Source organism: Cynara cardunculus (assembly GCF_001531365.2).
Source record: "Cynara cardunculus var. scolymus isolate 2C chromosome LG 4, CcrdV1, whole genome shotgun sequence".
Classification (NCBI taxonomy): domain Eukaryota; kingdom Viridiplantae; phylum Streptophyta; class Magnoliopsida; order Asterales; family Asteraceae; genus Cynara; species Cynara cardunculus.
The window spans coordinates 2,408,478-2,419,580 of record NC_037531.1 but is presented as its reverse complement, the minus strand read 5'-3'; the positions used below and the strand labels follow the sequence as shown (position 1 = coordinate 2,419,580).

At 36.8% G+C, this 11,103-nt stretch overlaps 1 protein-coding gene across 1 annotated transcript; it reads right to left on the bottom strand.

Moving 5' to 3' along the window:
- Positions 1-2,907: 2,907 nt before the first annotated feature.
- Positions 2,908-9,265, bottom strand: LOC112511399 (vicilin-like seed storage protein At2g18540). Its single transcript, XM_025117000.1, has 2 exons — positions 8,896-9,265; positions 2,908-3,134 (listed from the first exon to the last, which is right to left on the bottom strand). The coding sequence occupies exons 1-2, from the start codon at positions 9,263-9,265 to the stop codon at positions 2,908-2,910; spliced, it is 597 nt and encodes a 198-aa protein (XP_024972768.1).
- Between the last annotated feature and the right edge of the window lie 1,838 nt (positions 9,266-11,103).

The window sequence follows — 11,103 nt, the reverse complement described above, 5'->3', positions numbered from 1 at the left end:
ATATATATATATATATATATATTCTTCCACATGCATAAAGTCACGTTCTGCACATACTAGCAATTATCAAATTATCATGCTATCACGTAATTAAATACATTGGGTAATAACCAGGATCTGGTTATCACACACACACACACACACACATATATATATATATATATATATATATTAAAGGAACTCACATGTAATTTTTTCATAAAATGAACAAATATATGTAAAATAATATCTTAGCTCATAGTTTTTGATGATAAACATAATGCAAAAAATTATTTTTTATATCAATTCTTACAAATTTATAACATTTTTGTGGTTTCCATTTGATTATCATCCCTCCTAAAAAACACACACACAGATGTATGTGTATATATATATATATATATATATATATATAAATTTTAATATATAAATCTAGAAAAGCTATTACAATCATATATATATATATATATATATATAAATCAATTTATTTTATTTTTTTAATTTGCATTATATCAATCTTTTCTTTTCTCTCTCAATAATTTAAAATGTAGTGACGATAAATAATATTAATTGATCAATATTTATTAATTTACATTGACTTCGAACTTACAAAATGCAACCTCTCTCTCGATGTAATATATATATATATATATATATATATCATCAATATAATAAGTAGAATATTAATGATAGTAAATAACATTTATTGATTAATATTTAAAAACATTTATTTATTAATTTGTACTTTAAATTTTTTATTAATGTATGTTTAAGTCCTCAAATATATATCCACAATTTTATAAATGTGTAATCATTACACTTTTTAATTAATTAAAGGGAAATTGCACGAAAAAGTAACGTATTTTAACTTGATTCATATTTTATGTAACGTACTTTCAAAACTTCCATTTTAGTATCTAAGATGTACAGTTTTAAACAGTTAAGTACCGAGTAACCGGTTGAAACATTAAACGGTTACCATGCTGATGTGGCGAGTGATGTGGTATCAACTCAGTATTATTTGCTGAAGCATTAACCAGATACCATATCACTCGCCACATCAACATGATAACCGATTAATGTTTCAACCGGTTACCCAAGTATTTAATGTATAAAACTTTACATCTTAGACATCAAAATGGAAGTTTTTAAAATATGTTATCCAAAATARGAATCAAGTTAAAGTATATTACTTTTTCATGCAATTTGCCATTAACTAAATGACAATTTTATCATTCATAATTGAAAGATTAATGAATTTTCTATCTCATAATTAAGACTAGAGTTGAAAAGTAGACATTACTTTTTGAAAGTGAACATTTACTTTGAGACAAACTAAAATAGAAACATGGACACTTATTTTGAGACAGACGAAGTATTTGTTTTTGTTATTTGTAGACATCATTCGTCTTCTAACAATGAATTATTTTTTATAGTAACTTATATGTATTAATAATCGTTTAATATCTTATCATATCATTTATAGACTAAGTTTTTATTTACCACATTTTTTGTACATATAATTAGTTACTGTACGATTTAGATGTATAGTTATTTATATTTTTAATAAAAATTGGTGGAAGCATCATCCTCTTTTTAAAAAGAAATAAACTTCATCATCAATCAGACAAACAAAACATAAGTTATCCACACTCCTGTTGTTACTGTTACTCATTTTATTTAATTTTACAACTTTATTCTTAAACAAATCTCTCTCTCTCTCTCTCTCTCTCTATATATATATATATATATATCAAAATTTCACTAATTAGATTTTATTAGTTTTTTTTCTTCGAATTATTTGAATATATTTGTTGATGGTTCTATTAACAATTAACATATATTTATATAGACAATCTTCGGAACATTAACCAAAGTACTCATATTACCGTGCAACGCACGGTTCCCACATTAGTTCTTTTTAATAACAAAAGTAATTATGCGGCAACGGTAAACAATAATTCTGCATCTCAATCGTAAGTTTTCTTATTATGCAGAATAAGAGAACATAGAGATAAATAGAATTAATTGCATTAAAGAATGTCATTTAATACACATAAAAAGGCTATTGCTAATCAAATAATAATAATTTCATAGACATCAAAAAACTCTCTTCCAAAAAGAACCCAATCTCTATTTTAATGTTCTTTATTGCAAAAATATGAATTAGTGACCAAATCGATATGAAGCAAAGAATAATAAGATGCATTATTGGGGTTGTTATGATGTACAATATATATATATATATATATTTATATATATATTAAAACCACACTCTGATATCAAATGTAAATCAAATAACATAAACAGTAATAGGATCGAATTATCATTATTATGGAAAACATCCATGACTTTAATCTAGAAGATGAATAGTAAACTTACTTGTAGGAACACTTGAAATTGTCTTACTTGATGAAGCCGTAATCACTCTTAATAATCTCTTTGATGCCAATCAACTATGATGGAGTTACAATTTTGTTATTGTGTTAAAGTCTCCACAATAAATGGTGCATTCAATTCAATTCAAGAAGAATGAAGGAGACCATATGTATATGTATATATATATATATATATATATATATATATATATATATATTGACATCAAGAGGATTAAGGAAGAGATAACCACAAAATATAGTTATTTACAGTCGGTTACAGTCGGTTACAGGGACCGATATTGTCCATCGAGATAATCGGAGGGCCTGTATGTAACTAAGTCATAACCAAGATAATTAAATTAAACATTTATCACTAATATGAGATTAACATAAATATTAATATAAATAGTCTAGGCCATTAAGATATAACAATTTTCTAACAAAACAGATTAGTGATTTTAGTTTTTGTATTAAATGATCAAATTGTTTAAATGAATGATAATTTGGTAATTAGCAATTCTATTATCCATAAAATTAGAGCAAATCTGAATCACGTCAACAAAAACGCATTCCTTGGTGGAGATTCTGAAATCGATACCTTATTACCAGCATTGATTACGTCTTCGATTTCTTGTTTTTGGTACTCGATTTCCTGATTAGCTTCGATTTGTTTCGATTCCCATAAGCTTTTTCGGTTTTCCGCCATCCTCACATCAAAACAAAAGAATTCTTCTCCAAATGCATCGGAAACACTTCGGTTCGAGTTTTTGAAACGATCTGCAATGGAGGAAGGCGGTGTTTGTTTGTCGTTGGAGCGTCAAATTCAGACTTGGCTGATGCACATGCATTTAGGGGAAGATGCTTCTAGGGTTGTGTTGTTATTAGTGTTGATTTTACAAATAAACACAGGGTTTCATATATGTATTACTATTTGATTTTGCGTTTGTCTAGTAAATTCAGATGTAAAGAGGACCCAAAACAATTGGTATCATATGAGAATTAATTAAATAGTTCATATGTGAATTTATGATTTCATATGTGAATCAGTTAAATAATTCATATGTGAACCATATGAGTTCATATATGCATTTATAGTTCATATGTGAATCAGTTAAAGTAGTTTATATATGAATCACACTGGTTCACACATACACATATCGTTCATATGTGAATCAATTAAATAACTCATATGTGAATCACATGGACTCACATATGCATGTATAATTCATATTCAAATCATACGAGTTCAAATATGCACATATAGTTCATATGTAAATGATATGGGTTCACATATGCATTTATTTGCCACCTATTTATAAGACTCCTGCAACTACCTATTTATCTTCCACATAGTTGTTACCATGCGACCAAATTATATGGTGATGCACAACCAACCCCTCAAATCTTGATAGTTAATTTTTTAGTGGAAGGGCTAGGATCACTTCTCTACTTCTCATATATATGATGTTTCTTAAATGAACATATGACAATATATACATATATACATACATATATATATATATATATAGGGTTGGGTTCACGTGAGACCAGCCTATTTTCGTGAGACCCGTGAGACCACATTTTTACACATAAACTTCACAGCAAAAATGCTGTGAAGGTTTAAAAAAAGTCAAATCTTCACAGCAAAAACACTGTGAAGGTTTTAAAAGTTACCTTCACAGCATTTTGCTGTCAAGTTTTAAGTGTAAAATGCTGGTCTCACGGGTCTCACGAAAACAGGCTGGTCTCACATGATCCCAAGTCTATATATATATATATATATATATATATTAGTTCCAATAATTTGTTAAATTTATACTTTTATATCTTGTTATGCCAACACACTTAACTTAGTCAATTAAAGCAAACCATGAATTGAATTCAAACTTTACTGGGTTAAAATGTGGTTCATAAAAAAAAACGTGCTAATGTGCTTCAAGGGTTGGGTTTTATTGAGAACCGAAGTTATTGTGAAAAGAGTAAGAATGAATCTCCACCTTTGAATCAATCCTAATTGAATATCAAAATCGATCCTAATTGAATATCAACACTAAGTGGTGCATCTCTCAATTCCGGTGATAAGCGCAATTCATGGGGTGAAATGAGATTAAAAGTGATTAAGGGTCCATGTCCCTTCTTACGCTTATTACCTAAACTCCTATTCTCATACGATCATGCATCTGTGCTTTGTCAAAGAGAAAGAAGTTCTCAACAACCAAATTGTTTGGTTAATAAGAAGTGACCATGGGTGGAAAGAAGTATACCCACTTCGTTTCAAGTATGGGTGAAAAAACTGGTGGACTTGACCAAGTTAGCCATGTGGCACTAAAGATTGGCCATACATTGATCTATAGTCATCAGATTGACTATGCTTAGTTGATCTTTGATGATTTGGTGGTCAAGGTCAACAAAAGGCAAATGGAATGGGTCATTCCTTACATCCGTTTCCTCAATGACATATTTTCTAGTATATTTGAATATTACCCTAAGGAAGGTGATTAGGCCCTATACAAGATTGACATCAGGGCCCTTGATCACAATATCTCTAAAGGTGATCGTTTGTTGTTCCCATGTATGCTTCTTATCTTTAACACTTATCTTCCTCCTTATTATTCTTTGTCTTCTCAGGGAGCTACAGTACTAAGAGAACTTAATGTCTACCTATGCCTCCAACCCCCCATCCTCTAAGAAGACACAATTTGAAACCCATCTTAGTTTACTAAATTGAACTAGGAAAACCAAAAGGGTTAAAACCTCTCATCTTAGTAGAGCCTCTCGATAGGCTACCTTCATTGAAACTTGCCTCACACCTAAAGCATCTACAAACTAACCTAGACCTTCTATGGTTTCTTCCAATGCCGCAATTGTATCAGCGGACACTACCCTACCATTCACATCAGTGACTCTAATCACTGATTGTGTTAGAACCCAGATACTCTTAATTAACAGAAACACAGTTTATGTAATGTGAATGATGAACAAACGATGTATTTCAAATGATTAAACAAAATATTCAAAGATGAAAGTAAAGTAGTAAATAAACTTTGAATATACCGAATGCTTTTATTGATAAATGATGAACAATTTGAAGCACAAAAGTAATCTCAAAGAAATTTGCGTATAGTATAAGTCGGTTCCTTTAGGTACTTTAAACCTAAGGAGGAAGCCTCCTTATATACGCCTAGGCCTAACAGACTATTCTATTAAAAAGGCATGAAACTCTGAGCTGACTGGTCTGCATCCTTATCTTTGACTTCCCTTGAATAGCGGAGCAAACTTGGTCAAGCCGCCTTAAATCTGTTAGACGCTTGCGAGATTGTCTGAGCTAACATGCGCACGTTCCATGAAGAAGGTAGCAAGAAGCTCTGCATGAACATACAGAAGCTCTGCATGTACTATGCAGAGGCTCTACATATGCAGAAGCTCTGCATGTACTATGCAGAGGCTCTGGGTCTTGGAGTTGTTGCTGTAAGTCAAGTGCTTATGCTTTTTGGCGCACAAGGCTTGAGAGTTCACGGAGATAGAGCGCAGGCTCTGTATAAATGGAACCTTCACTCTGAGTAAGAGCTCTGGTTCTTGATCTTCTGCATGAGAGCTCTTAGCCAGACAACTTCTATAATCTAAGTCCTATTGACTAGAGCAAGACACTTACTTACACTTTCACAAGTTGGGGTCTAACAATCTCCCCCTAAGTGTAAATAAGAAGAGCTCTTACTTGAATTACAAAACAGAAGTCTATTCGAAGACAGAGGTTAAAAGAAACCTCTGGTTTACATTAACTGTCTAATGAAGTACAATACGATTGAAATAGAAATTACATTGAATCAAAAATAAAAGAGTACTTACGAAAGATAAAAGGTCTAAACATTTTGAAGTCTAATGAACTTCCTAAGAAGTTCATGAAACTCAAACATATTTCGAATCGACCTTAAGATAATTTTGGTTCGCTTCTTTGCTCTAGGGGAGTTGTCTATGCTCCTGACCAGATTGTCTCTTATATAGCGCAGAGTAGAGTTGGAGTACTTGTAATTTCGGTTGTCTCGAAAAAAGATCTTCTGTTTATGCTCATTTCGAAACACCACTCCTACTTCTAGTTCCACCAAAACCGTCCAGGAGGGGATGTTGTTGATGTCCTGCAAATCTTCATTTGGAGCAGCGACTGTCAGTTGATCCACTCCTAGATCCAGAGCTAGTTGGAAGTCGAACTTTCTTCTGAAGTCTAGCAGGTCTGTCATTGTTTGGCGAACAACAAAGTTGGCAACAACGTATTTGACTCCTTTGTCCTTCTTATGATCTGTGAAGTAGAACAGATCTAGAAGATCCCACAGATTCAGATTAATAAGGTCACAATATGTGAACCTACAGATCCATCCGTGAGACCTCTCCACTGTGTACTCGTGGAATACAATCTGATTATGCGCGAAGGTATGCTTCTTTATGTCAAGGATCTGCTTTATTCCATCAGCAAAGTGGACTGCAGTGATTGGCTGAGTGTAGCGATCTATGAATCTCTGCTTGATGTGCGCTTGAACCATAGGATGGAGACAGATCTTCTAGACCGGTGTCTCTTCTCTTAGGGTGTAGAGGAATTGGTAGATCTCCTCGCTCTCTGCCTTGTCCATAATGGGTTTGTCAAGGGGTGTTGGCATGAACATGGCATCCATACTTGCCTTGATCCTTTGTACACAATCATAATGATGCTTCTGTTTTTTCCCGCTGGTTGTGCCTTCTGTGTCCGCTCTGTTTGGGTTGACGAGCACGTGCTGCCTCATAGCAGGAGTGACAACCCTGGTCCCTTGAGCAGGGACCCTAGCTCTGTGGGTTTTTGGATGTGATGGAGGAGCAGCAACGGTGACTTCTTCTAGAGGAATGGCAACTGGAATGTGCAAAAGTGACAAATCAGTCACATTCACATCTACCACCTCTTCTTCTTCTTGTGCTCTGGTTGTAGGAGCAGTCATGTCCATTGCGTACTCTGTTGATGAGGACAGAGCCAAGTCTGAATCGTCTGATCCATAGACAGAGAGAAGATCTATAACTTCTGTAGCCTTTTGTGGCCCGGCTGGCTCTACCTGAGATACCATGGGCATCTTTCCTTTGCGAAGCGCTTCTGTATGATCTGGCGCTGGTTGGCTTTGTGTCCTCTACCTTGAAGGATTTTGAGCTGGTTGGCGTGGAGCAGAGGACGTAGGTGCAGAGGGGGCTGCCATAAGTGTTGCAATTGGAATAGCTGTATGATAGTTCTCCCCCTCTTGACGATTTTGAGATGGATCCATTCGTCGTCTCTTTGACGGTTCAACACAAGGAGATGGATCCATTCGTCGCTTGGGCCTTTGGTCCTCTGCTCAAGGCATTGACTTGATCGTCTCCTCTATAACTTTGAGAAGTTCATCGACTGCAACTCCAATATTTTGCATTTCATCGTCTGAGCGGTAATTGAATCGGGCAAGAGTATCGTTGATGTCCTTCGCTGCTTTTGTGGCTTTGTTGTTGAAATCCGTAGTGAAGTCAACCACCTTCTATAGAAGTCTGTCACCCAGAGCATTCATTGCACTCTGTGTGACATAATCTACAGGTACTCTCAGGGGAATGAAGGACTGGGTGTCATGAGATGTGGACGCCTCAACCCTCTGTATTGATGCAATGACCTGTTGTAAGGTCTCTGCATTGTGTTCCGTCAATTCCATGAGTGTATTGATATAAGAAGCATTCATCGTAGACTCAGCTCTTAATATTGCCAAGGATGCTCATATCTCATCCAAAGCAGGTGTAGAAGGGGACGACTCTGCACATGTGATGATGAGTTTTAGCTCTTCTAAGGAGCACCGTATAGAGGTGAAAAGGGAATGAAACTCTTCCCTAGTGACATATGCAGGTGGTGTAACCTCTGGTTCAACACATGGGCCAGAGTGAGTCCTCATTCCAGGGACACCTTTATTCATGACTTGATTGATGTTAGTCGGGGAAGGACTTCCAGAGGATCCTAGTGGTTCTCCCTGAGGAGAATTCACTACCTCTGTTTTGTCAGGAAGAGTATCCACGGCTGGTTCAGAGCCAGCCAGAGGACTTTCCATGAGTGGACTTAGAGACTGGTTGAGAGTCTCCAAGCCTTGTGCACCTATACCTTGCTCTGAACAAGGGTGGGAGTCTACACGTGCAGAGGAAACAAATTCCTCTGTAGGGGAAAGTGGCGTGATATGGGGAGACATATCACTTATGTTTTCAAAGGTTGCACCCTTTTGAGAGGGTGTTCCCTGTGGTGAGGCTTCCCTTTGGTTGATATAACCAGAGGCAGATGAGACCTCTGGTTGGATAGGCTGGCTAGGGTTCAAGGTGTGCACCTCTGTTGCAATGACTCTTGTGTCTCGACCACCGGAGTCAGATGATTCGTTTGCACTGGGAGTTGGGGTGGTAAATCGAATGTGCCTATTTGTCCTAGGTTACTCTGGCTTGCCCTGAGGCAGAGCAGCTACTGCACCTCCTCCCTCTGCTTTCTCTTCTTCCTCACTCTTTTCTTCTTCACTCTCTTCTTCTGTACTTTCTTCTTCTTCTTCCTCACTTGTGTAAGACCTTGCAGCATCGTCGTAGTGCTCTTGGTCATCCCCTTGGTTTGGACTAGAGGAGTGAGCCAAGGTTTGACGAGCTTCTTCCTCTGCTTTGAGTCTGGCCTCTTCCTTTAGACGTGCGATCTCTGCCTGGCGAGCTTTTTTTGCTCGCTCCTCCTCTGCTCTAACATGAGCAACCTCAACCAATCTCTCTTGCTTTGCTCGCTCGACTTCTTCCTTTTTCTTTCTTTCCCTCTCTAATTTCTTTTTCTTAGCCTCCTCTCTTTTTCGTTGTTTCTCCCTCTCTTGCTCTACGCGTACCCTTTCTTCCTCTGCTCTCATCCTCTCTTCACCTGCTCTCATCGTCTCTCCATCTGCTTGAGGCCTTAATGTGTCCTCAGTCCTCTATTCTTTATCGGCTGTTCCCATGCGTAACGGGGTTCGAGGAACTGGTTCTAGTGTCTCGCGTATACGTCTGTACACTCTTCTGATCTCCTTTGACTTCATATAACTCATGAGCCTCTTTGGAATTGGCCTCTCTGCTTCATATCCCTCCTTGTTCACTGTAGACCGGTATTGAGTGAGCATGTTCACCTTGTGTGCAGGTAGAAGGCCCACATCAATATTGTTGTCATCGAGAGCAGGTCTTAAGAGAAGACCTAAGAATCATGGAAATAGTAAAGATTACAACTGTCTTCCTTTGGCCACTTCTTGACACTTCTTGGCCACGACAGCCTTGAACTCTGTGTAGAGTATCAAGGAGTAGTCGAGAGATAAGTCGAAGAAGATACCGTAGACGATTTGATGAACATTTGTTGAGCACATATCGAGGCTCCCTATCTTCCCTGTCAGTGATCTGTTGACCAATGTGAATAGTGTGTTCCACATTGGTGGAAGGTATTGTTGACGATATTGGGATGGGTACTGGATTGCCCTGTTGTACCCCAAAAACTTCAAAAAGGCCACTATCTCGTCCCCAGATGGGAGAGGGGCGTACTCAGAAAGCTGGAGGTCGGTTTTCGTTAGGATTTTAGGAACCCGCAAAAACATGGATCTTGAAATACGAACAGTAAAAAATTCTTGGGCGGCAGAGACATAGAAATCTCCTACGATTCCTCTTTGAGATTCAGTTATGGCACAAGATTGCCAGTATTCTTGAGTGTACCTTTTAGGAGGACACGTGTCACGCTGGGGTTTGGGAGGGAAAAAGAAAGAAGCAGCAAAAAGGGGACAGCCTGTTTTGTGTCAGGCGCGTGGTTTGAGTGACGTCAGAAATGATTTGAAATGAGGATTCATTCCAAGTATCTTGGTGAAGACGTTTCCCAAAAAAATAATTAAAATCTCATCTAATTGTAAGATTAATRCTAATTACGAAGTTTTGGTCTTCTAAAAACCCTTGTTGTATAGTTTTTAGTCACAAAAGCTGCAATTTTGTATAATCTAAAAATTTGTTTCAATTAAGATGAGTTTTATGTTTAAATTTTTTTTTTTGCATGGAACCAGAGGAGCTCTAGTTATTCATGACAAAAAGAGTGGGTAACCAAAGGAGCTCTGGTTATGCATGATAAAGTGGGTGGGAAACCAGAGGAGCTCTGGTTCTTCATGACGAAATGTTGGATTTGCTTGTTATGGAGAATTTGGTTGACAAACTAGAGACTCTGTTCAAATTTAGCAATCCATGTTTATAAAACCAGAGGAGGTCTGGTAATGTAAACATATGTAGCATTTTATAAAACYAGAGGCTCTGGATAGTAGAACCAGAGGCTCTGGATGGAAAATGCAAGTTTACTAATGTAAACTTTTTGCTCCCCCTCAAARGATGCATGGAGATATGAAATTGAAATGTAAAAACTCCCCCTAGAAATAGTAAGGAGTTTACATTTTGGATGACCAGATGCTCTGGTCTATACAACCAGAGGCGCTGGTTGTGAAGGATTTGAAATCCAGAGGCTCTGGTCTTTAGDACCAGAGGCTCTGGTTGTGAAGGATGAGTAGATGAAGTGTGAGAAGAAGTGAAGACTTGCTATCAAAGAAATCAAAGTCACAGGCTTTGGTCTTTAGAACCAGAGACTATGTTTGAGATCAATATAATGCAAGTAGGATGGAAACCAGAGGCTCTGGTATTTGGAACCAGAGGCTCTGGTCTTTGGAAACACTTAGTCATATAAATGATTTTAGAGAGCAAGGACCAGAGGAGCTCT